This window comes from Anastrepha obliqua, chromosome 2, assembly GCF_027943255.1.
Source record: "Anastrepha obliqua isolate idAnaObli1 chromosome 2, idAnaObli1_1.0, whole genome shotgun sequence".
In the NCBI taxonomy this organism is placed as follows: domain Eukaryota; kingdom Metazoa; phylum Arthropoda; class Insecta; order Diptera; family Tephritidae; genus Anastrepha; species Anastrepha obliqua.
Window position 1 is genome coordinate 98,377,110 of NC_072893.1, and position 27,933 is coordinate 98,405,042.

Genomic DNA, 27,933 nt, shown 5'->3' on the forward strand with positions numbered 1-27,933 from the left:
GCTTACAGAACAGTATCTGTAACTGTAAAGTTCCCTTTGATATGCGAGCTGAGGAACAGTATCACTCACGTGGACACAAACCGATACCTGAAGACTAGATAACCGAGCGTGAACGTACGATAGCAAAGTAGCAAAATAGATGGGATCACACCTCCAAAGGTCCATGGACATTTAAGTAGATCCCCAAACTAGATGAATGGATAAACAGAAAGTACTACGAAGCAGATTACTATCTAACCCAAATTCTCAGCGCACATGGTGGCTTTCTTGCGTACCTCCACCGTTTTAATCTAGCAGATTAAATTGCCCGGAGTGCCACAGCGAAGATGAGAGTGCAGAACACGTGACTTTTCACTGTGCCAGATTTTATGAAGGGCGCTTTGGGCTCGCAAACGTCCTCAGCGTCGTCCCCACACCAGAAAAACTTGTAACGCAAATACTGAACTCAAAAGAGAAATGGGAAGCAGTAAAAGTGTTTGCATCAAGGATAATTATAAAATTCCGAAACTTAGAAGGGAGCGAAAACGACGGCAAGTCGATATCGCTAACGAAAAGTGAGAAAGTGCGTATTTGTTGTTTCCGAGAATACCGATGGTTCCAACCAATTTGGGGTTTCAGTTTAAACGTGGCAAGTTCCCGGCTCGCCCAGCATTCGCAATAACCACGATTAATAAATCGCAACGTATGTGGAGTAATCGTTAAAAGTGTGTGGAGTAATGCTAAAGATGCCCTGATACACGTGGTGTTCTCGACAGTTTGTAAACCATCGGCTTTGTTGTTTACGGTACATTTTATCATCAAACCTTACGATGAAAGTATTAGAAATGCCAATAAATGGTTTTTATGATATTTAATTGAAAATCGCACTGAAATTATCGCAAATTTAAGGAAATATTACTAGTATATATCTACACATAAGTTTTTATATAATATAAGGTTCCCTAATCTGATTTAGCTTTAATTTCGAAACATGATTAAAATTAGATTAAATCACAATAAAATTAACATTAATTGAATAATTTTGATTTTTTTTTAACATCTCGCTAATTTGCGCCCACGCCCCTACGGAAGAGAAGGGCAATGCGACCAAACATTCCTTCTATGAGCGCCTGGAACGTTCCTATGAGCGCTGCCCCCGCCACGACATAAAAGTCGTATTTGGCGACTTCAACGCCAGGGTGGGCAAGGAGGGAATTTATGGTCCCACAGTCGGAAAATTCAGCCTTCACAACGAAACATCCAGTAACGGAGGCTGATCGACTTCGGCGGGGCCCGAAACATGGTAGTCTGCAGCACCAGATCCCAGCATAAAAAGATCCACCTAGCTACCTGGCTGTCTCCTGATCGAAAAACGCGAATCCAGATCGATCATGTGATAGATGGAATACACGCTTCTAGTGTATTAGATGTACGTACGATCCGAGGACCCAACTCGAACTCGGATCACTACCTTGTTGCAGCCAAACTGCGCACACGCCTCTGTGTAGCAAAAAACGTACATCTACCTACGCAAAGATGTTCAACTTCGAAAAGCTGCAATCACAACAGACAGCCAGAAGATTCGCCACTCGACTCTCACTCCTGTTCTCAGAGAGCACTGCCCAACAAACCGGCATGCGCGAGCAATGGAGCAACATTTCTCGTTCCCTACGTACCGCCGCCGAAGAAGAAATCGGATTCCGGCGAGCCCGAAAAAACAATTGTACGACGAGGAATGTCATGCTGCCGCAGAAAGAAAGGATGCCGCCTATAGAGCCACGCTACGATCGGGCGCAACGCGAGCCATATGGGATCGCTACCGAGAGCTAAAAAAGGAAGAGAGACGTATTATTCGACAGAAGAAACAAGAGGTCGAAATACGTGAGTGCGAGAAGCTTGAGATGCTGGCCAACAGGATCAACGCCCGAAAATTCTACCAGAAAGTTCGGCGGCTTACGGAAAGTTTTAAGACCGGTTCGTTTTCCTGTAAGAACAAAGACGCCGAACTGGTGACTGACATCCAGAGCAATCCAGATTCGCCCCAGATGTAGGTGAGGACGGCACCCGTACTTTGGCTTAAGAACCTTGAGGGACCCAAGATCGATACCCAGTACCAGATGGGAGCCCGCCTCCGAAGTGGTAGCGGATTTCTGCCTGGTGCACAAGTATACTTTCCAGAGAGTCGTGCCAAGATCTTTGTTCTGAGCACGGATGCGTGTGAGGAGTTCTGCTGAACTACAGGAAGGACCCGGAATCCAGACACTCGCTCGTACCAGCCTTTCTTTGCTACTCTCAACAAGAATAAACTTGCGGTTTTCGCAGGCTGGAATTTTCCCTATCACTTTTTCCAGCCATTCTCGGGGAAAAAGCATTGGAACAGTGCACCTTTACGATGCCGTCCACCACGCTCTTACCCTCGAAAGTCGGCGCGTCTTTCGACTTACCGATAGCTTTCCAAATAAAGCTGTCTAGAGAGTCTTGTTGCCCTTTGGACAGTAGACCGTCTTGTTTGCCGGTATGTATCTCCACCGTCATTGTCTTTGCTGTCATTCTCGCGAATGATTCGCGAGACTTTGACGGAAGAGTGTGATTCGACATTTGAAGTCCGTTAGCCTTTGCCTTGTCAGGTAAAGGTTTATCTACCATGGATTGGGTCGAGGATGCAGTCATTTCCGACTTCCGTCTCTCGACTTCCCTCTTCTTTGTCTTTCTCTTGTTTCCGGTCGTTGGCACATACCCCGTTTCGTTTCCGGAAGAGTGCAACGTTACAGAGGAATCCTCTGTTCTGCCACGTTTTCCCGTTTCCATTACATTTGTCGAAGTTGACGAAGCTTGAGTACTTATCTTAGCTGATGCTTCGGCTTTCTTCGCCTTCAGTCTTCTTCATTTGATCTGCCTTGCGGATAGACCAACACCTGCTTTCATATCTTCAATAACTTCAGTCTTTTTACGGGTACTTACCTGATTCGCACCAGTTTTAACCGTTGTCAAAGACTTACTCGGTACCAGAGGTCCATCTGAGTCTACTGAGAGATTGTCCGCCATCTCCACATCCTCCACAACTTGTTCAGTTGCTTCGGATCGTTTCGGCGACGGTGTATCGCTCACACTCACTCGGCTCTCCATTGGCATAGCCAATGTGCCCTGTTTCACCACTAGTAGTGTGCTTTCTCCTGAGCCCTGGGTGTCAGTTCCGGTCATAGGGGGGTGTGGGGTTCGGGCCTGCACATCCGATGCCCGAGCCGTCGACTGCTCGACGGGAGGATTTCCCGAAAGTGGGTTACCTCGTGCAGAGAGATCCTTGTTTAGCCTCCACATTGCAAGAAAGAAATGCATTTTATACCTCCTGCCAGGTTATCGGTACGGCAATCTCCACATAATACTTGGGTGGCCACCAATTCCGGCGTTCCGCGGATGGCTGGATACCCAATTCCTATGTGGAGCTGCCCTCTTAGTTCGTGGTAAGTTAATCTCCATAACATGGAGTTAAATCACCACTTAAGCCTTATCCCCGCGGCAAGGAGACCGACATGACAAAGGGAGGGATTATAAGTGTACAGAAAGGTTATTGTATTTACAACATTTTTGTTTCAAATTGGTAAATTAATTCATTTTCCCTTATTTAGTTCTATACATGATTTGTAAAAATGAGTAATTCTGGTAAAACCAAATCAACATTAAAATATAAAACCATATACCATGCGGCATATTTGAGCCACATTTTCAATTAGTCGTTTAATCCATATTATTTTCTTCTTCGCCTTTCAGATGCCAGTTGTGAGGAAAGTGATACAATAAGCTCCACTTCCTCCACATCAACACCTGCTGAATTAGCTTTGCCACCACCTCAGCAACCGTTAAGAAACACCACTACTGTACTGAAGCCTATTCTAAAGAAACCAACAGCAGCTGTTCCACAATACACACAACAACCACTTCTACCACTACACCAACAACAGTATCAGCAGCAAGTGCAAATGAAGACACTAAAATCTACAGGACCAACGACAGCTAAGTCTCAACCAGTGCCATGCAGCAAGGATCAAATGGCGCTGCATCGTACTCTGCCACAGCCTCCCAAAGGAATGGGCTTTGGGGCATACCACACCAAAGAGGCGGTGCTACAGCGGGTACAACAACAAAGTGGCCTAGCTTTTGGCAGTCGCACAAATCTAAACACTCTAAGTAGCATGTTAGGATCAGCGATAAATCTCGCCGGAATCGGAGGCGGTCTATGTGCAAGCGCTACCAAGAGTGTTAGCAATAACTCAGCTGTTAGTGCGTGTGTTGAAATGTTGGGCGGAAGTGCAAGTGATTCCGTTGGCAACATAAGTGGTGAACTGCACTACAGCAGTAGTAATTACAACTTTGATGCACCAGCAAAAACTGCCACAACAACAGCAGAACAATCCGTAATTGTTGAAACAGGGAACATGGTCCCGGAGCAGAGCACGACGCTTGCAGTGACTCCTGCTTGCTGTGCTGCTGCAACCACAACTGGTAACTCTACTATTCACGTTACCAACAACATGTCGTACATAGACTTAAATTCTCCTACCGCGCCCCTGCCTCAGCCAAAAGCATCAGCATCAGTAAATAAATTCAGTGATCTATTAAAATCTGCAAGCGCGAATTTTGCCAACTCTGCAGTTGCTCCGGATATTAGCGCAAGCATTAATAATAACAATCATAATGGCACTGCAGCTACTGCTATTACATTGTGCGCAACCGGTCGTAGTAATGCCTGCGTAAGTATCATAGGCCAAGTTAACTGTGAATTTTATAGGATTTTTAGAGCATCATAAATATGTACGAGTATACCATATGTCCAATGTATTTGTATTCATTCGTTGAGTTAAACCAAAAGGGTATTTAAATCGAAATATATTTGCATGGCTTCTTTAAATTAATTGCAAGCGAAGGAGGTCAGCGTTAAAAAGAATTTTACCTATAAACCTAGAACTGGTTGTACTTATCGTATACATACATATATCCATTTTTTATTTACAAATGAATTTGGTCATATGTGCGTTAAATTTTTACTAATCGAGTTGTAGTAGATTATAGTGCAGTATATCCCAGATATAAGCACCATCTGAAATGCACGAGCTTCGATGCTTATAAGCGGGAAGTGCTTTATGAAAATCCCTCTTACAAGTGCTGACAGTCCATAACATATATTCAAGTCCTCGTTTATAATTTAACACAACGAACGACTACTTCTATTAAATTAAAAAATTCCATTCAGTCCAAAAACAAATTCGAATTTCACTTAATTAAAAGAAATATACAATGATGAACAGCAGTATGCATTCATCCCTTGTTTCTGTTTGTTTCAAAGAAATGTATTGAAAAATGTGTTGATACAGTTTTATTTGAAACCCATTTCTAATCACAAAAACTAAAAAAAATAATTCTTTAACATAAAATAACAAAGTTATAAGTCTACAAACAGTACATCATAACTTAACTAGTCATAACACAGTACTAGTCCAGTACAGTACTAGTCCAAGTACAACACCTACTAAGGCTCTAAACACGTTGCTTCACTTGTTCCCTATCGATCTGGCTGGCAAAGCGATTGCAGCGAAAGCAGCGACACGCATGAATGCTATATCGAAATGGAATAAGTATCTCGGCCATTCGGCCATACTGAACAGGAACACTGTTATCTCTTCCGGCATAGACTATCATGTAAGTCTTCCATCACCACTCTTGCTATTCTCCTGTTCACTCCCAACTAGGGAAGAATGGAAGACAAACCTTACCGAAATCGATGGCCCTCTGACTATATATACAGATGGTTCAAAACAAGACGGCAAAGTGGGATTTGGAATCTTTTCCAATTCCCGTCACATCAATCTATCATTTAGATTACCCGACTACTGTAGCGTATTCCAAGCGGAAGTATGCGCTATCTGGTATGCTGCGAAAACTCTCTTAGAAAATAGAATATCACTAGAGGATATCCGCTTTTTCACCGACAGTCAAGCGGCCGTTCGAGCACTCAGCTCCTCTTATACCCACTCAGATGTGGTTCGATCCTGTCTCTTATCTCTTAACGAGATAAGTGTTCAGAATTCTGTCCAAGTTATCTGGATACCGGGTCACAGTGGATTCGAAGGTAACTGCAAAGCTGATGAGCTCGCAAGAGCTGGAGCTGCGCAATCATATGTTAGTAACTTACCCACACTCCACATTCCGCTCTCAACATGTAAAATGCTGATCGGAGGTGGCGAGTGGAAACTACTTGCGTTACGACCAGACAAATCTGGCCATCCTACAATCTGAAACAGACAAAAACCCTTATAAGTCTTTCGAAACACGAAGGCATATAACATCTCTTATCACCGGCCACTGCCTTTTGGGCACTCACGCACGTCGGCTGGGGGTTCCTCAAAACGACCTGTGCAGATACTGCGAGGACGAAGATGAGGAAGTATCGAGCAGACATTTGCTGTGCAGTTGTCCGGGTCTAGCCAGAAGTCGACTCGCTCTTCTAGGCTCTCCAACAATTGACAATCTTTCAGTACTCTCGGACCTGAAAATCGAATCTCTCATCAAATTTTCGAAACGAATTAATATCTTTGACCAAAATCTGCAATAAAAATCTCGGTTAGGTGGGGAAATAATTTAAAATAATGAGCTCTAGGGCAACACAACGGACCCAACTTGCGGTCTATGTGGTACTCCGATGCGGGGTCACCCTTAAACCAACCAACTAGTCCAGAGGGTCGGATTTTTTTCACGGGGGTTTAAGTTTTAATGCGTGCAACATCAGACGTACGAACTAATTTTCAAAATTTCACTTGCGTCGTAATCCGTTTTTTTACAACATACATATGCATGTATATTTATATATAATATTTACCTCGGTTATTTTATGCTGTATACAAACGTTATGTGAACAAATTTATAAAGCCTTGACCCCAAGAACTTGCGGGTATAACCATGTGGCATTCATGGCAGAAAAATGTGGGTCCCTCATTCGTAGGACAACAATGAAGATATATACCACAAATTTCAGGAAAGCCTCTAACAAACGCTTAGTAAAGGGAGCTATATATATTTACATACCTAAACTCAATTTACGTCGTAAATTTCTACAGATTAAATCAACTTCCCATTACATTTTTTTTTTCAGACCAAGCGTGTCGAAAAGTCTCCATTGCTCACTCGGCGACGCTCTTCATCTATAGTGACGAACTTGTTGGCTTCTGATATTAGTTATAAACATGGTGAGGGAACTACTCTAGCGGATATTACGAATTTGCGAAATAATCATACTACAACAACAAGCGGGAATACAACAACTTTAACTCGCAGTGGTACACGGTAAGCGAAATTAAAAGGAAAAAAATGTTTTCATATATGCAAAAATAAAAAAGTGTAGGGCACATTGAATGTCCCTTTCCTCCCCTTTCACCATCCGCCAAATAAGATTATTACTTTATTTCATTTTCATCTAAATACATACCAGAGAAAGACATATTTACAGGGTGGGCCATGTAAAATTTGCTTTTTGAATTGGCTATAAAAAAAAAACTAATCAATATTTTTCAAACTTTTTTTATTTTGAAGATTGAACATTGTCATTTATGAATAAAAAATAATATCGTTCAAATGACTGCCACGACTGGCTTTACAGTAGGCCATTCGATCAACCCAATTTTTAAGCACATTTTCGATTGTTTGGGCTCCAATTTCATGAATGGCAACTTCGATTTCGTGTTTTAAAGCATCAATCGTCTCTGGATGGTTCGCATAGCATTTGTCCTTAACGGCTCCCCACAAAAAATAGTCCAACGGGCTTAAATCACAGCTCCAAGGCGGCCAATCGATATCGGAATTTCGGCTGATTATTCGGTTTTCAAAAACGGTAGCCAAAAGTTCGAGTGTAACTTTGGCAGTGTGGCAAGTTGCACCGTCCTGTTGAAACCAAATGTCGTCCATGTCATCCTCTTCAATTTTTGGAAACAACTCGTTGAGCATGTCACGGTAACGCTCGCCATTTACTGTAACTACGGCTCCTCGCTCATTTTCGAAAAAAAATGGCCCGATGATGCCGCCAGACCAAATATCGCACCAAACAGTGACTCGTTGTGGATGCATTTGCTTCTCTACCGTAACGTGTGGATTTTCTGAGCCCCAAATCCGACAATTTTGCTTATTGACGTAGCCACCGATGTGAAAATGAGCTTCATCAGAAAAGAAGAAGAAGACTCACCATTTTGGAAATAGGTTTTCAATATTTCCCAATTTTGTTCAAGCGTATAGCGTGCCATTTCATAAATGTCGACCTTTAAGTAAATTATGAACACATTTGACATGTCATTTGTGTTACCATTCTCAAAGAAATAGGTGGTTCAAAAAGCAAACGCTATATGGCCCACCCTGTACATACATATATTGATGCATACATATGCATGTACAGAGCTGCGGCCACTCGACTTGATAAAAATTCAAGATTTACCAAATATTGGCAAATAATTCTACGCGAAATATTCCAATATTGACTATTTTCGAATGGTTGAGAAAATTGGCATATGGCGGCTCGTTTTATGAATGAAAGTACTTTGCTCGTACAAATATAAGCTCGAATTTATCATTTACCATCATTCTAGTTGCCATGGTGCTGAACAGCCTAAAATAGTCATGGCGGCGCTGATGAGTTTTTGTTGAAACTGCATTCATAGGCGCAGGCGTAGCGGCCATCATTCTAGTTGCCATGGTGCTGAACAGCTTAAAATAGTCATGGCGACGCTGATGAGTTTTTGTTGAAACTGTTTGTTGAACTGTATGTTTTGTTGAAACTGTTCAGCGCCGCCATGACTATTTTAGGCTGTTCAGCACCATGGCAACTAGAATGATGGCCGCTACGCCTGCGCCTATGAATGCATTTTGTTCTTGTTGTCGCTAGGCTTAGAATTTTAGCTTTGAACGACATTCGGAATTAAAGGAATAAAGTGAATGCCCTGCGTGTGCGGTTGTATGTACATGCATATTGCAATTGAACGACAAGTTAGGGCATCAAGTGTGCATACGCACATATAGTTGTCCCATATATGTATGCAAATACGTTTCTTTGAAGTTTTCTTTTATTTATTTTAAATTTCAAAGTTTTATACTATCTATAAAATGCATACATATGTATATGTATTATTCCCTGTAATATATGTAAATTAAAAAAAAATTTCGTTTGGCAAAGGAACAAAAAATGCATATTCAAATGTAGGTACATAAATATGATAACGCAATGCGTGGTGAGATAGGTCATTGTTGCTGCAGTGCGTGTGCACATACATTTGTAACACCATAAGAATTGAAGATGCAATTGAACTTTTGCACAAATATAACTAACATAATATATGTATTGATATACATAGGTATATATTCATCAATATACCAATATGCTCTTTGAATTCTTGTCTAAAATTAATTTCGACTCGAAAAATTAGTAAAAATTTTCATCAAATTTATTAAAACGCACACTACAAAATGTGAGGTCGTTTTATAAAGTATTTTTTTTTTAATTCTTCTTTTAAAATTAAAGCAACAAACATTAAAGTTACTTTGATTTTATATGTTGGATTTTAAAACTTTATTTGCATTGTATTTGTTTGAAAATATAAATTGAATAAATTTTCGTTTATCAAGGGAACATAGAAATGCACAAGCAAATGCCTTGCAAAATGCCGTCGGCATTCGTCAATTTGATTTCATACAGAAACCAAAAACTGAGCAGAGCCAATGTACTTGTACATAATTCACTGTAATCAGCTCTGTTAAGAAGTTCGCCGCTGTCGAGTTGAGCGAGGTGAAAAAGTCTTCGCGCTTTCACTTCATTTTTGACAATTCACACTATTCGTAGCTCGTGAGACTTCTCTATACATTAACGTTCTCTGCGCGTTACAAAATGACCAATAGACATACGTGGTTTTCAAAAAATTATGAGGCATAGTGGAAAGTGATACTGAAACGGGCATGCCATTTTCACTAGCCTCATTTTGATGCGAATTTCAAAAAACATGTTCGATCGAACCCACCAAAACTATGCAATGGAAGAAGATTTCCTGATAAGAACTTGATGTTGAACGCTTGCAAGAGGCCAGCCTCTTATAAAATACTCCGGAAAATCCTAATTTCTAGTTTTACGAAACATGTGTATATATGTATTTTATGTATTTTCAAGTTGTAGTTCAAGTAAGCTCTAAGATTTTTTTATAATATAAATTTGATGGGAGGAGATAAAGAGTTATGAGCCGGGTTTTATTTTTGAATTATAACTTCCTTGCCAGCTGATTTTTTTTTTACCGCATTAAAGACTTATTTTGATAAATAGTCTTTACCGAACTGGAAAAAATTAAATAAAATGCACAGGTGTAATATTCAGACATACTCGACACCGCAGACAAAATTCTGGAACGGTTGATCGCGTCTTAAGGCTGCCATTGATGACGCATCTATTATCCTCACAGTTCGGGTTCCGCAAGGCTCGCTCAACTACAGATGCTGTAGCTGCGGTTAAAACCATTGCGCAGAAGGCAATCGAAGGAACTCGGTGGCTATACGGTAGCAAGGAGTACTGCCTAATAGCAACGCTAGACGTAAATAATTCCTTCAATACCGCGAACTGGAACCAGATCCTGATGGCGCTTGATTGCTACCAGGTTCCAACGTATATACTCAAGATTATCGTCAGTTATTTCACTGACTGAACCCTTCGATGTAATACCGATGCGGGTGTTAGGGAATACAAAATAACTGGTGGACTGCCACAAGGCTCAGTCCTAGGCCCTTTGCTGTGGAATATTATGTATGACGGAGTCTTACGTCTCAGTTTAACCCCAGGGTCAAAAATTATAGGGTAAGGCAGTAACAGCACTGACGCGCATTATGATGAACATTAGAGGCCCTAGGCAAAACCGCAGGAGACTACTTAATACCGTGGTCTCATCGATTTTGCTGTATGCAGCTCCAGCATGGGCGGAAGCAACTAATTGCAGCTCATATGTGAGTTGTATGAAATCAGTGTATCGACTGAGTGCAATCGGTATCCGAAGAAGTCATTATGGTTATTGCAGGACTACCCCCAATAAATTTAATGGCAAAAGAGTACGCTGAAGTTTACCAAAACAAAGCTACTTCAGAACGGCATACAATACGCAAGGAAGCAAGAGAGCGTAGCTTGCGTTCATGACAGGGAAATTGGAGTTCGTCCCTGAATGGACGCTGGACGTACCGTCTGATTCCCTTAATAACCAAATGGGTTAACCGTAAACATGGACAGTTAGACTATTATCTGACCCAAATACTGACGGGATATGGGTGTTTTAAATCCTATCTATATAGGTTTAAGCACGAAGACGACCCGTACTGCTCTCATTTTGCACCAGCTGTAGAAGACGCAGAACATGTTTTGTGTATCTGTCCACGATTTGTGTTGGAAAGGGAGGAAGTGGGAATATATTGGAATTTTTAATTATCTAGATAAATAAAATATTATAATAATTAATTTACTATATTTAATTATTATAATAAAATAAGTAAATTTAATTAAATTTATCCCGTTTTTAATAAATCAACTATTAAAAAAAAAAAAAAAAAAAAATTCAATGAAAACAGCTTATTTCATTTCAAATAAGTTATTTTCCTTTAATGAATTGCCTGACAAAAAGGGTTACCTTGATAGGGTAAATTATGTAATAACTTTTACATTCATTATATTTAATAGAATTAAACTATTTCTAAAAGTATCAAAAACTTTTGTGCATCATACACCAAAATATAAAACAATTATTAATAAAAATAATAATAAAATAAATCACAAATAGTTTAATCTATTTATTTAATAAAAAGATAAGCTAATTAAGCTACTGGGTTCATACCCCATTTATAAAGGTTTTAATCCTTTTCTTTTTAATTTTCAATAATTCTGCCAAAATCATATTTTTTTTTATTTTAATAGTAGGAACATTAATTACAGTATCATCTAATTCTTGATTAAGAGCTTGAATAGGTTTAAAAATTAATTTGTTATCTTTTATCCCCCTAATAAGAGATAACAACTTAATATCAACAGAAGCCTCTCTTAAGTATTTTTTAACTCAAGCAATAGCATCTTCTGTTTTATTATTTGCTATTATCATAATATACCTTAATAATTTCCCTATACTACATTCAAATTCAATATATAATGATATAATTATCTATTCTTCTCTTTTATTAAAAAGTGGGGCAGCCCCTTTCCATTTTTGATTCCCTAACGTTATAGAGGGATTATCATGAATAAACGCTTTAGTATTAATAACATGACAAAAAATTGCCCCAATTATATTAATTTCATATATCACAATTCAACAAAATAATTTTATTTTTTCAATTATTGTTCTATCAACAATTATTGGATCAATAGGAGGATTAAATCAAACATCTTTACGAAAATTAATAGCATTTTCATCAATTAATCATCTAGGATGAATATTAGCTGCAATACAAATTAGTGAATCAATATGAATAATTTATTTTTGTTTTTATACATTTTTATCCTTTAGTTTAACATTTATCTTCAATAATTTTAAAATATATCATATTAATCAATTATTTAATTCATTTTTTAACTCAAAAATTTTAAAATTTATGTTATTTCTAAATTTACTATCTTTAGGTGGTCTTCCACCATTTATTGGGTTTCTACCAAAATGATTAGTTATTCAATTATTCTTCTTCTTCTTCTTAATTGGCGCTATAACCGCTTACGCGATTTTGGCCGAGTTTAACAAAGCGCGCCAGTCGTTTCTTTCTCGTGCTAACCGGCGCCAGTTGGACACACCAAGTGAAGCCAAGTCCTTCTCCACCTGATCTTTCCAACGCAGTGGAGGCCGCCCTCTTCCTCTGCTACCACCAGCTGGTACCGCATCGAATACTTTCAAAGCCGGAGCGTTTGTATCCATTCGGACGACATGACCCAGCCAACGTAGCCGCTGGATCTTTATTCGCTGCGCTATGTCTATGTCGTTGTAAAGCTCATACAGCTCATCGTTCCATCGTCTGCGATATTCGCCGTTGCCAACGTGCAAAGGTCCAAAAATCTTACGCAGAATCTTTCTCTCGAACACTCCAAGCGTCGCTTCATCGGATGTTGTCATCGTCCAAGCTTCTGCGCCATACGTTAGGACGGGCATGATGAGAGTTTTGTAGAGTGTTAGTTTTGTTCGTCGAGAGAGGACTTTACTACTCAGTTGCCTACTTAGTCCAAAGTAGCACTTGTTGGCAAGAGAGATTCTACGTTGGATTTCAAGGCTGACATTGTTATCGGTGTTAATGCTGGTTCCTAAATAGACGAAGTCTTTTACAACCTCGAAATTATAACTGTCTACAGTGACGTGGGTGCCGATACGCGAGTGCGCCGACTGTTTGTTTGAAGACAGGAGGTACTTCGTTTTGTCCTCGTTCACCACCAAACCCATTCGCTTTGCCTCTTTATCCAGTTTGGAGAAGGCAGAACTAACAGCGCGGTTGTTAAGGCCGATGATGTCAATATCATCGGCATACGCCAACAATTGTACGCTCTTATAAAAAATTGTGCCTGAGCGATTAAGTTCTGCGGCTCGTACGATGCTCTCCAACATCAGGTTAAAGAAGTCACACGACAGCGAGTCACCCTGTCTGAAACCTCGTTTGGTATCAAACGGCTCGGAGAGGTCCTTCCCAATTCTGACGGCGCTACTGGTGTTGAGCAACGTCATCTTACATAGCCGTATTAGTTTTGCGGGGATACCAAATTCAGACATCGCGGCATACAGGTAACTCCTTTCCGTACTGTCGAATGCAGCTTTGAAATCGACGAAAAGGTGGTGTGTGTCGATTCTCCTTTCATGGGTCTTTTCCAAGATTTGGCGTATTGAGAATATTTGGTCGATGGTAGACTTTCCAGGTCTGAAGCCACACTGATAAGGTCCAATCAGTTGGTTGACGGGGGGCTTCAGCCTTTCACACAATACGCTCGCTAGAACCTTATAGGCGATATTTAGAAGACTAATCCCGCGGTAATTGGCACAAATTGCAGGATCGCCCTTCTTATGGATTGGGCAGAGCACACTTAAATTCCAATCGGCAGGCATGCTTTCATCCGACCATATTTTGCATAGAAGCTGATGCATGCACCTTACCAGCTCCTCGCCGCCATGTTTGAATAGCTCACCCGGTAGTCCGTCGGCGCCCGCGGCTTTGTTGTTTTTTAGCCGCATTATCGCTATTCTCACCTCGTCATGATCGGGTAGCGGAACGACAATTCCGTCGTCAACGATTGGGGTATCGGGATCTTCACTTTCTCGGTGACATGCGCAGCTGTCACTGTTCAATAGGTTCGAGAAGTGTTCCCTCCATAATTTAAGATTGCTCTGTACGTCAGTCACCAGTTCGCCGTCTTTGTTCTTACAGGAAAACGCCCCGGTCTTAAAACCTTCTGTAAGCCGCCGAACTTTCTGGTAGAATTTTCGGGCGTTGTTCCTGTTGGCCAGCATCTCAAGCTCTTCGCACTCACGTATTTCGGCCTCTCGTTTCTTCTTTCGGATAATACGTCTCTCTTCCTTTTTCAGCTCTCTGTAGCGATCCCACATGGCTCGCGTTGCGCCCGATCGCAGCGTGGCTCTATAGGCGGCATCCTTTCTTTCTGCGGCAGCATGACATTCCTCGTCGTACCAATTGTTTTTTCGGGCTCGCCGGAATCCGATTTCTTCTTCGGCGGCGGTACGTAGAGAACGAGAAATGTTGCTCCATTGTTCGTGGATGCCGGTTTGTTGGGCAGTGCGCTCCGAGAGCAGGAGTGAGAGTCGAGTGGCGAATCTTCTGGCTGTCTGTTGTGATTGCAGCTTTTCGATGTCGAACATTCTTTGCGTAGGTAGATGTACGTTTTTTGCTGCACAGAGGCGGGTGCGCAGTTTGGCTGCAACAAGGTAGTGATCCGAGTCAATGTTGGGTCCTCGGATCGTACGTACATCTAATACACTAGAAGCGTGTCTTCCATCTATCACAACATGATCGATCTGGTTTCGTGTTTTTCGATCAGGAGACAGCCAGGTGGCTTGGTGAATCTTCTTATGCTGGAATCTGGTGCTGCAGACTACCATGTTTCGGGCCCCGGCGAAGTCGATCAGCCTCTGTCCGTTATCGGATGTTTCGTTGTGCAGGCTGAATTTTCCGACTGTGGGACCAAAAATTCCCTCCTTGCCCACCCTGGCGTTGAAGTCGCCAAGCACGATTTTTATGTCGTGGCGGGGGCAGCGCTCATAGGAACGTTCCAGGCGCTCGTAGAAAGAATCTTTGGTCGCATCGTCCTTCTCTTCCGTCGGGGCGTGGGCGCAAATTAGCGATATGTTAAAAAAACGTGCTTTGATGCGGATTGTTGCGAGACGCTCGTCCACCGGAGTGAACGACAGTACTTGGCGACGAAGTCTCTCTCCCACAACAAATCCGACACCGAATTTGCGCTCCTTTACATGGCAGCTGTAGTAGACGTCGCAAGGCCCTATGGTTTTCTTTCCTTGCCCCGTCCATCGCATCTCTTGGATGGCAGTGATGTCAGCCTTTACTCTCACGAGGACATCAACCAGCCGGGCAGAGGCACCTTCCCCATTAAGGGACCGGACATTCCAGGTGCATGCCCTCAAATCATAGTCCTTAGTTCGTTTGCAGGGGTCGTCATCAGTATAGGGAGGTCTCATCCGAGGCTTTTTTAAAGTTTTCATTGGGGGGGATTTTTAAGTGGCGGGTCCCAAACCCAACGCACAACCAGCTATCCTGGAATTCAATTATTAGTTTTAAATAATCAATATACTTTTATAACAATTATAACAGTAATAACTTTAATCACATTATTTTTTATTTCCGCTTATGTTTGGCTGCTTTCATATTAAACTATAATGAAAATAATTGAACAAATTATATACAAGTCAACAAAATTTCATTTAAATGCATAATAATTTTATCTTTTATTTCCACATTTAGATTAATTTTAGTATCTATTATCTACCTAACTTTATAATATCCTTATACCTTATAAGCTAAATCAAAAATTTAATACTTTATAAAAATTTTAGTTTATTATAAAATAAAGAAAGGCTTTAAGTTAAGTAAACTAATAACCTTCAAAGCTATAAATATAAGTTAAATCTTTTAAGCCTTAGTAATACTATATTTATACTCCTTTAGAATTGCAGTCTAATGTCATTATTGACTATAAAGCTCTAAATTTTAAATTTAGTTTTAGTTTAATCTATTTATTTAATAAATTCTTAATTATTTAATAAATTCTTAATTATAAATTTAATTTTATTTTGTTATTTAAACTAAATTTATTATAATTAAATTTTTGATTAAAAAGAATTGGCAATAGGCCGCTCCCCCTCCCGCGAAGTCATGCCTAACGGTTGTCCCGCGGTGGAAGGGAAACGGAGCTGGGGTTTTTAGTGGGTGAGTCGAAAGGCAAGTCCCAAAAAAAAAAAAAATACGATGTAAGAACACCCGCTCCATCTTCTTATACATGCATCTGTACAACAGTGCGGATTGGAACTGCTCATCAGCTGTTGTCTCTAGGAAAACAATTTAAATCTAAACGAGAAATTTATTATGTCCAAGCAAACAACTATTTTATAAAATTTCCAAACTGTTTCAGCAGACAATGGCAAACCTCCGAGAGTAACATCAAGACGCTCACCAGAATGTTTACATTCTAGTTTGGCTTTTCCCTGCAGGGTACCCTTATATACTCGTTTACGAGAATGTCTACACATTAGTAAATCTAGAGCCCAACTGCGAACGCCAGCGAGAGATAAAATGAAAGGGCAGTAAAAAGAACTACCACACCAGGAATAAAGAAAACGTTAGACGGCGGAAATGTGTAGAAAAGTAGTATTCTGAAAAGAAATATAACTCGAATGCAATAAAGGAAGAGTGCATAAGTATGTGTGAGAATTTTTTGTACACACTTCGCATGTAATCTGAATAACAAAAAAACAATTGTACATGTTATTAAAATAATATTCATTTTGAATCTAACATATGGAAGAAACGATGAATTAATTCTTGCATGAGATTTTATTTTTAGCTACTATGGTATATCTAAGCTAATCAAATTTTTTGGCAGTTATTTGTAAAAAAAGTTAGAAAATAAAATATTTATTATATTTTAATATGTGTTGGCCGTTAAGAAAGGCTTTGTAACAGCTTTTCTATTCTTACGAGATATTTGATTAAATAAATTTTCCTATTATTACTAAGGGAACCTATGAGAGCCTGTGGTGGCCACATTCTAGTAATTTATATCGCCATTTAAAGTACAAAGCCGCAAAACCGCGTATGTGTTAAATTTAGAGAGTAAAAACTATCTTATTTCAAACCGTTATATCCTTTCTAAAACACGCCCATTTCAGGCTAGTTTTACAAATACTTGTTATGAACGAATGGAAAAGACTTTATGCCGTTAAGCAAACTCATTTTTATCACAAATTTCATATATGATGTTTTGCGAAACCACCATGCGCGGCTTCGCACTTTAAACGACGATATGATCCCACTGTACAAAATATAGTGACGAAGTCCTTAACTAGCACATATTTTATACAGCTACAAGGTGGGCCATATAGCGTTTGCATTTTGAACCACCTATTTTTTGAAAATGGTAACACAAATGATGTGTTCATAATTTACTTAAAGGTTTGACATTTACGAAATGGGACGCTATACGCTTGAACAAAATTGGGAAATATTGAAAACCTATTTCCAAAATGGTGAGTCTTCTTCCGCGGTTAGAGTATATGGCGAGCGTTACCGTGACATGCTCAACGAGTTTTTGTTTCCAAAAATTTAAGAGGATGACATGGACGACATTTGGTTTCAACAGGACGGTGCAACTTGTCACACTGCCAAAGTTACACTCGAACTTTTGGCTAACGTTTTTGAAAACCGAATAATCAGCCGAAATTCCGATATCAATTGGCCGCCTCGGAGCTGTGATTTAAGCCCGTTGGACTATTTTTTGTGGGGAGCCGTTAAGGACAAATGCTATGCGAACCATCCAGAGACGATTGATGCTTTAAAACACAAAATCGAAGTTGCCATTCATGAAATTGGATCCCAAACAATCGAAAAGGTGTTTAAAAATTTGGTTGATCAAATGGCCTACTGTAAAGCCAGTCGTGACAGTCATTTGAACGATATTATTTTTCATTCATAAATGACAGTGTTCAATCTTCAAAATAAAAAAAAAGTTTGAAAAAATATTGATTAGTTTTTTTTATAGCCGATTCAAAAAGCAAATTTTACATGGCCCACCCTATATAACACCTCGGCGTCAAAAAAATTTCAAAAATCAACGGTATTTTCACACATCAACTTTGTAATACTTTGTTTCCTGAAATTCAACATACTATAAAACTGCATACCCAGAAAAATTCTGAATAACAAGTTGAAAGTTTTGTTGAAATTTTGGAAAATGTGTACAAATTTTTAAACTTTGCGTTATATGGTTTTTGTTGTGGTATGAACTATGTATATGTTTCTAAAAAATTAATGCCAGGTTTGTGATTTTGGACCGGGGTAAATATGAAAAGAAATCGTAGGGGTACGAATTAATAGTGGCTAAAGCAAGTATGTATGTCCGACCTTCGCCGGAGTATTTTAAGAGGCACACGTCTAACCGCAGAAGAACAGCAAAATAGTAGTTTAAAAGCATTCATTAATTTTATAATTTGGATATATGTATTTCGTCTCTAAACAGCCACATACTCGTATGTACATACATTTCCTATTTTCGTAATCTTCCGAAATATAAAAACCAAACCACAAACATAATATTGCCAATGCCAATAGTCATAAAGATATTTAATGGAATTTTACCAACCCTAAACTAAAGTTTTTACCATCAATCCAACAATTAATTTTGTACATTTGCAGTGACCGCATTACTTTAGCCAAATCGCCAGTGAGCGGCAAACCGTCACGTCTACCCTCTCTGCAATCTATGGTCATTGAAAATACCGGAAGTTTCAGCGGCGGTGGCGGTGTGCTCACTTTTCAACAGGTTATATCTGGAGCTGTCTCGCCACAGTATTCCTCCATCCCAGCGCCACTCTTTGGTAGTGAGGGTGGTGGAGGTGTTGGTGGCAGTATAGCATCAAATATAGATTTGTTGGGTGTCTCATCGTCGGGGCTCGCCTTCGTACTGGAGGACACAGCAACAAGTGTTAAGGAAACGGTCAGTGATACACTGCAAGCAGGTGACTCGCCCACCATGAGCCATCCGCCTATCAACAACAGCGACAATAACGGCTTGAATGATAATCACTATGAGTTGGATATAATTCAAAGCGAGGGCGGTGTCGCGGGCGTAAGTGTGGACACTGAATGTGTGCATACTACTACATCCAATATATTGCACAGCAGCTCTTCAACCATTGCACATTTGCAGAGCAGTCGACACCGACAACGGATGCGCACCTCCAGTATGCCGGCAGAAAGTAGAAAGGTAAGCATAAACTCTCAATAAACTTGATCATTTAGGTATTGCTCAAAGGAGTAAACTGCGTAAAGAAATATAGATGTATATATGAAAGTGCATATAGTTATATGTGCGTATATATATATATATATATATATATATGTATATATGTAAGTATATGTATGTATGCATGCTTAAGTAGGAAGATGGAATAACACGCAACCTCATAGGGAATTCAGCTAACCTTTCGTTTTAAATGCACTACCTTTCAATTACTTTCCACTTGAACTTCTCTTATGTTACTTGCAAGAATGTCAACAGCGATAAGTACATGCATATGTAAAAGTATATCTGTCTGATTTTAAGTTTTATGTTATATACATACATATGTGAATATGGGTCAGCGAACCTCCAGTATCTTTTAAATAAAAATTTTACACTTCTCTGGGCAAACTATCTACAAGCACAAGATGCATATGCTTGGGCGCATATGAAAACAAATTTGCTTTTAAAAACTATAACCGATACTGTTTTGGAGGCTGAAGTATTTTACTGACAACTCTGAACAAAACAATCCTGGGAAGCATAGCACTATAATGAATTTCGGGCCTCCTTATTTTTAATTTTAGTTATTAATTAGTTTTAAAAAAATTTTTATTTATTTGTTTGTACGAGAACTTCATTTTCGGTGTTTATTCTCAAAACTCTCACCACAAAGCGTAAAATTGCAAAGTTACTTCAGTTTGACTTATTTTAAAAGAAGTACATCGATTTTCCCTTCTAAATAAAAACACTATTTATTTTAACAATTTTTCCACATTAAAAAAATATATATAAAGGGTTATTAGATTGGAGGTACTTTTTCCAACAGGATTGTACTTTTGACAGATCACGCGTGACTTCTGTCAAAATAAATACATAATTTTTTTCAATATTCATTGATATTTCATCATGGAAAGTCTTACGCGTAAACAAAGTTTACAAATCGTACAATTGTATTACTAAAATCGATGCTCTGTGAAAAGCGTTCATCGCGCGCTCAGGGCCCGAATTTATAATAGTTTAGCGATGACGCCCATTTTTGACTTAATGGCTACGTCAATAAGCGAAATTGCCATATTTAGCCTGAAGAGCAACCCGAAGCCATTAAAAAACAGCCATTACAACCATTGAAAACAAGAGTTTGGTGCGGCCGTTTGGGCAGGAGAAATCATCTGCCCATATTTCTTCAGAGACGAGACTGGCGCCAATGTAACAGTGAATGGCGAACGCTATCCACCATGATAAATTACATTTTGATGCCGAAAATTGAAGCCCGTGATCTCCACAAAATTTGGATCCAACAAGACATCACTACTTGCCATAGAGTCCATGAAACAATGGATTTACTACGTCATCGTTTCGGTGAGCAATTTATCCCTCGTCCATCAGTGGATTGGTCAACCAAGATCGCGTGAAATCACACTTTTTCACTTTTATTTGTGGGGTATGTTAAGTCTAAATACTTTGTGGATAAACCAGCTTCGAATGAGGTTTTGGAAACCAAGATTACTAAAGTTATTCACGAGATACCGACCGAAGTCCTTCTGCGAGTCATTCAAAATTCATTCATTCATAATCCTTCATAATAAAGGACAAAATCTTATGTAAAAAAAATAAAGGCTGTAAGGAAAAGAAGTGAAAATACAGTGAACAAAGAAATAAAGAATTTAGTGATAGAAAAACTGTTCGTGTTCTTCCATTAAAAAGGAAAAACAGTGATCTAATTCTCATAGAAAGGAGAAGAATACTCGAAGAAATTATTGGAGTGCCCATCAAATATATAGGATGTGCAAAAGCATTTCTTTTTAAATAAGTCCTGCATAAAAAACATCCTTTTCTCTACAGAAAAATAATCACGCTGGATTATTTAAAAGCCCAAAAAACGGTCTGAAAGAGACCCAGACCTAAAACTATATAAAGGGTGATCAATCATGAGGTGCTTTTTTCAATAGTTAAAAAAAAAGCAAAAATGTAAATTATGTTCAAAACCTTTATTTATCATTTGAAAGCACATTCTTTGACATTTACTTTTTGAATATGACTTCATTCAAATGTTGGCCGCAACTACGCTTAAGGTGGTCCATTCTGAAGGTCCAATTTTCAATCACTCGACTGGTATGTCGTGAATAACACGCGTAATGTTGGCTTCCAGAGCTTCAATCGTAGCTGGCTTATCAGCATAGACCTTGGACTTCACGAATCCCCAAAGAAAAAAGTCCAAAGGTGTGATATCACAAGATCTTGGTGGCCAACTCACAGGTCCTAAACGTGAAATCAGCTGCCGAAATGACTTCTCAATAAAGTCATTGTTTCACGAGCTGTATGGCAAGTGGCTCCGTCTTGTTGAAACCAAATGTCGTAGAGATCATTAGATTCAATTTCAGGTAGCAAAAAGTCCGATATCATGGTACGGTAGCGAGCACCATTCACAGTTACGTTGCGGCCATCATCATTTTTGAAAAAATATGTACCGATGATTCCACCAGCCCATAAACCACACCAGACCGTTGTTTTCTCTGGGTGTAAAGGTAGCTCTTGAACCTGTTCTAGTTGCTCTTCATCCCAAATACGGCAATTTTGCTTATTGACGTAACCATTGAGCCAGAAATGCGCCTCATCGCTGATCAAAATTTTGCTCGAAAACAGCGGATCTTCTTCAATCTTTTCAAGAGCCCAATCAGCAAAACGGTGACGTGCAGGAAGGTCATTTGGCTTTAGTTCTTGTACGAGCTGTATTTTGTATGCTTTTAAATGAAGATCCTTCCTTAAAATTGACCAAGTTGTTCCATACGACAGTCCAAGTTGCTGAGAACGGTGCCGAATCGATTCATCGCAGTTTTCACGTACACTCTCTGCTACTGCCGCTATATTCTCAATGCTTCTTGCTGGACATGGTCTATTCGGTCGAGAATTATCCACCAATGAATATTCGGATTCAAATTTGTTGATGGTATGTCGAATAGTGTTTAAGGCAGGCCGATTATGTTGACCATAATGCGGTCTAAGCGCACGAAAAATATTTGTCACAGAACGCTGATTTTCATAATACAGTTGAACAATTTGTATACGTTGTTGCGGTGTGAGTCTTTCCATGATGAAATGCCAAACGCTGTTCAACAAATCCACGATGACAGTTTGCCACAACTCGCGCGCGATCTGTAAAAAAAACGCAAATGAAAAAAACTCCTCTTAATTGATCACCCGTTATAAATTTTAGTATTTTTATTTACAATTAAGTGAGGAATATTTTCTTCTTACAGTTTTTGACATCCGAATGAGTTTAGAAATTTTCGAAAATTATTTTGTAAAAATACCCTAGAGTGATTCTCAGGTGGTTTTATAATACCGATAAGAATATTCTCAACACATCACTGGTTAGAGTATATATGTAGATAAAAAATTTCGAAAATATGAATTTTGAGCAAGTACAGTATTTTACATATTTACTTTAGTCCAAGTTCGCAAGTTTAAGAAGAAAGAGGAAGAAAAAGAAGAACCTATAGACCCATATAAGTGTTTACCGTTAAGAGCAGGGTAGGAAAGAAACGAGAGGTATAATATTTGAGGATTGTGCAATACTTTCATTTCGCGGGCAAACTACTCCATTGGTCCCCTGTCTAGCTAGCTCATCCACCCGGATAACATCGAGAAAAAAATTAGGCGGTCCCGGATTAAATTAGAGTGCACCAAAAACGAGCCCAAGGCCCTAACTGGCGTTTGACTGTCTGAGTAAATGTTTACTCCCTGACGGTAGTTACACATATAACAACATATCAAACTTGGAAGACACTACAGTGGTACGGTAGTCTGAATTTAAATTTGATGCGGGACACCCGCCAAAGTGCTCTTCCACCAATCTTTTCATCCAACTTCGAGCCATCCGTGAAGATGTTTAGCATGTACTGTCTCCAAATACTACATCCCGCCCACAATTCCTTTCAGGGAATATTCAAGAAAAAAGTCCCGCTCGGGCCCAGCAAGAGTATTCAGCGATCAGGCACTATGAGGTGAATTCAAAGTATCTAAGGATACTGGAGTGTCCATAGCTGAAGTCTAGCTTGTTACCCGAACACCTCAATCTGATTGCAGGATGTGTGATGAGACTTTTGCATATGAAAAAGTGCTATGGCAAATTACAAGTTCATTTTTGCCGATCAGGGTTATTTTCACGAGGGTCGTTCAATAAGTACCCGTGTTTGATGACAGAGGGCGTTCCTGAGAGAAGTTCGTATTAGCATCCTGTGCTGCCATCTATCAAGCGACGGCAAAACAAATTTCAGACTGATTGATAGGTCAGTTTGGATTGGCAGCTATTCGAGTAAAACGTGTTTCGTGATTTTCGCTAAGATTGATAAAGAGCAGTATCGTTCGGTTATTCGCCTTTTGTTTTTGGATGGGAAAAAATGCGAGTAGATAAAAGCAAAGTTAGACGCTTGGGGACGCTTTGCTATCTATGACCACTAGGGCGGGTCGATTTAAAAATCGCTCATTGCTCTGTGAAAATCGTATTCTAGGGATCAAAATAAGAAACTTTGCCGAAGGAACCATACCTCTAAAACGAATTCGGATGTCCCCCAATGTGGGTCGAACGAAAAATCCCACTTTGATCCACTTAGAGTGCTCCAATCGAGTCCAAATGTATGACCGACCCCCACTAACTTTGGACGGCCGATCAACCCATGCCAGTGGCACACCACCTGGAACTCCCCTGGGGGGTTCCCCATACAATCATTTTAAAATATCACCATTTTTGGCCTTTACATGAGAAAAGAATCTAAAAAGTTCGACCCAAATTGGGGGACATCAGAATTCGTTTTAGAGGTATGGTTCCTTCGGCAAAGTTTCTTATTTTGATCCCTAGAATATGATCGGTTCCCCACAAATCGACCCGGCCTAATGACCACAGTTAGATATTGGTTCAATAAATTTAACACAGCCGCATTTGGCGAAAAGAAGGCTCTGTTTCACCACGATAACGCGCCAGCACATTCATCCAGAGTTGTCATCGCCTAACTGCATGAATTGCGTTTTAAATTGCTGCCTTATCCCCGTATTCACCCGATCTGACTCCCTGCGACTTTTTCTTGTTCCCTAACATGAAGAAATGGCTCGCGGAACCAAATGTAGTTCAAACGGAGAAGTTATCACCGAGACATAGGCTTATTTTGGAGAGTTCGATAAATCCTATTTTTTGGAGGTGTTAAAAAATGGCCGGAGCGTTGGGAGAAGTAAATAAATACCAAATTGCAAATAAATAAATACCAAAATATTTTTAACCGCTAGCGGTGTTCGTTTAACATATTTTAATACTAAATACGATTGTTTAACTAATATAAAAATAATAATAATTACCTTACCTAATAAATTGAATTCAACTTTTATCGAAAACAGTTAATGTTTTAAAAATGCATTTTACCTACTCAATTTTTGTTCGTCCAAACTAAATATGCAACATAACTTATTGTGATATTACTATCAATTGTGTGCGCTTATTTTCAATGTATGTTTATTTATTTGTAGCCACGTCTCGCCGACACGCGACGTGCAGCAATACACTGTGCCGACCTCGATTTGGAATATTATCGCCTGCGGAGTTTTAGCATCACGTCGCATGGTGTGTGCAATTTAGGTGATTCCCTGCGGTAAGTAAACAATCAGCTACATCAATAGACACGTTAGAAGTAGAAAATGATGAGGACAGTGAAGAGACTGAGGAAGAAGAATATAAGGCAGACGAGACTTGCAACTTAACAACACATCAATTCACAAAAACTCATACATACAGCAAAAATATGGTACGAGTGCTTTTGAAGTAGACGCGACCAGACTAAACTACATGCAGTTGGCACTTAGGCTACAAGTGCCAGTTAAAATTAAATATACTATATAATTTGAACAATAAATGCTTAATATATATCTTAAATTAAATTGAATTTCATAATTATCGGATTAGTTGTCCGGTAATTTAATTAAAAAATATTCGTTTAAAAAAACATTTTGTGTTGAATTAGACAGTATACCTAATTATACATGTCTGTATTTAATTATATATTACAATCTATATTAACGCATTTTACGTTCCCATTATCCAGTGATGCAATATTATACTCCTGACTCACAGAAAATCTTCTGAAATTTTGAGCTCAATCGTAGTGTGATTCGCTAATTTGAGATATAATACTGTGGGTGAAGTAAGGTGAAGTTATTTGTCAAACTTCGCGGGATTAAAATTTCGCTCTAGTTATTTTTTTCATGAGTTGGCAGCACTGTTAATAACATCTGGGCAAACTTTCATGTGAATGGCATTATCAGTAATATATCTACGCTTGTGTTTACCAAACGACCAAGAGTGCATTTTTCGATTTTTACAATGTCTGATTTGATTGAGCAGAGAAGTGGCATCAAATTTTGTTTGCGGAATGAAATTTCGACTGCGGAAACGTATAGCATGTTGCAGAAGGCATTTGGTGATTCGACCATGTCACAGAAAAATGTTTATAAGTGATACAAAGACTTCAAAGAGGGTCGAGAACGTGTTGATGACTTGGAGCGCTCCGGACGACCATCGACGTCAACAGATGACCAACACATCAATAAAGTGAATTAGTTAGTGCCGAAAAATCGTCGGTTGACTGTTAAAGACCTTACTGATATGATCGGAATATTAGAAGGATCTGTGAAAACCATTTTGAAAGACCATTTGGGCCTACGAAAAGTCAAATCTCGTTTCGTGCACACACTGCACTCGTTCTTCGTGACCATTTCGCCAAAAATTCCACGCATATCGTTCCGCAACCACCGTATTCGCCTGATTTGGCTCCGTGTGACTTCTGGCTATTCCCAAAACTCAAGAGACCACCCGGGGAACGCGTTTCGAGTCGATTGAGGAGATAAAAGCTGAATCGAAGAAGGTGCTGATGGCTATACCGGAAATGGACTATTTGGCATGTTTCGGATATTGGAAAAATCGTTGGCATAAGTGTATTTCAACGAGAGGGGATTATTTTGAAGGCGATGAAATTGATTTACAAGAATAAATAAAGATTTTTCATTTTACAACCGAATTCACCTTACTTTTTGCCCACAGTAGTACTGCATCTCTATATACAGGGTGGCTGATTAATTTTGCTACATTAAGAAACTCAAATAACTTTTTTTTAGTGTATGGAATTCATTTATTTTTTTTCAAGTTGAAGGTCATTAAATTTTATTAAATGTAGCTTAACTAGTTTTAAAAATAATTGAATTTAAATGCCCCCCATGCTCGTTGACACAAGTGCGGCATCTTAGTAAAAAGTTGTTCATTGCTGCTTTGAGAGTTGCGACAGGAATAGCCGCAATTGTTGCCCGAATGGATTGTTTTAGTTCATCCAAATTTGTTGGCTTTGTTTTATAAACTTCTTGTTTACATAAACCCCACAAGAAAAAGTCAGGTGCAGTAAGGTCAGGCGACCTGGGGGGCCAACGAAATTCGGAGTTTCTTGAAATCAGTTTATTGAGAAATTTTCGTCGCAACTCTGTCATAACAGTCTGGGCTATGTGAGACGTTGCTCCATCTTGTTGAAACCACACAGAGTTGAAAGGAATTCTCTTTCGGCGTAGTTCTGGATAGAAAAATTCTTTCAGCATTTTCAAATAACGGTCTCCAGTAACCGTAACGGTGTGACCATTTTCTTCAAAAAAATAAGGCCCGACAATACAGCGTGAAGAAACCGCACACCACACTGTCACGCGAAGAGGATGCAATTCCGTCTCGTGGAGTATCTGTGGGTTAGAAGTACTCCATATTCGACAATTTTGTTTGTTCACATTGCCGTTTAAATCGAAATGGGCCTCATCAGACATGAAAAGGCAGTTTAACATGTTTTGGTCTTCTTCCACCATTTGCAGGATCTTCTGGCAAAATTCCAAGCGAATCGGCAAGTCTGCTGCATTCAGTTTGTTAACCATTTGAATTTTGTAGGGAAATAAGTCTAAATCTTTGTGCCTTATTGTTTGCAAAGACTGTCGGCTGACACCAAGTTGAGCAGATAAGCTTCTTGTTGAAACCCTTGGATTGCTTTGTATAGCTGCAGCTACAGCAGCGATCGTTTCCTCCGTCCGAACTGGTGGGTTTCGATGATAAGGCCTTCTTGCGACTGTTCCTTGCTCAGCAAAATTATTCACCAGTCTCATTATGGTCCATCTGCTCGGGGGATCGCCGCCAAACATCCGCCTGTACCCTCTCTGTACCAAAACTACGGACTCCAGTGCGTGATAGCGGCGGACTATCCAAATTCTTGTTTGCGTGTCCCAGTTATCCATTTTAATAAATTTTAAAGATCAATCTGCAAATTAAAACAAAAATGGAACATATAACTTAAAAAGAAAAAAAGTTATTCAATTTTTTTTTTGGTAGCGGCTTTCATCAGCCA

General features: G+C 39.4%; 1 protein-coding gene across 1 annotated transcript in view; it reads left to right on the forward strand.

Moving 5' to 3' along the window:
* The window catches only part of LOC129238287 (uncharacterized), an 88,105-nt gene that overhangs the window by 47,907 nt on the left and 12,265 nt on the right, over positions 1-27,933 (forward strand). Inside the window, exons 5-8 of the mRNA XM_054873325.1 lie at positions 3,748-4,727; positions 7,124-7,314; positions 18,934-19,504; positions 25,040-25,161. Of these exons, the coding sequence (XP_054729300.1) occupies positions 3,748-4,727; positions 7,124-7,314; positions 18,934-19,504; positions 25,040-25,161 (1,864 nt within the window). The remainder of the gene's footprint in view (positions 1-3,747; positions 4,728-7,123; positions 7,315-18,933; positions 19,505-25,039; positions 25,162-27,933) is intronic.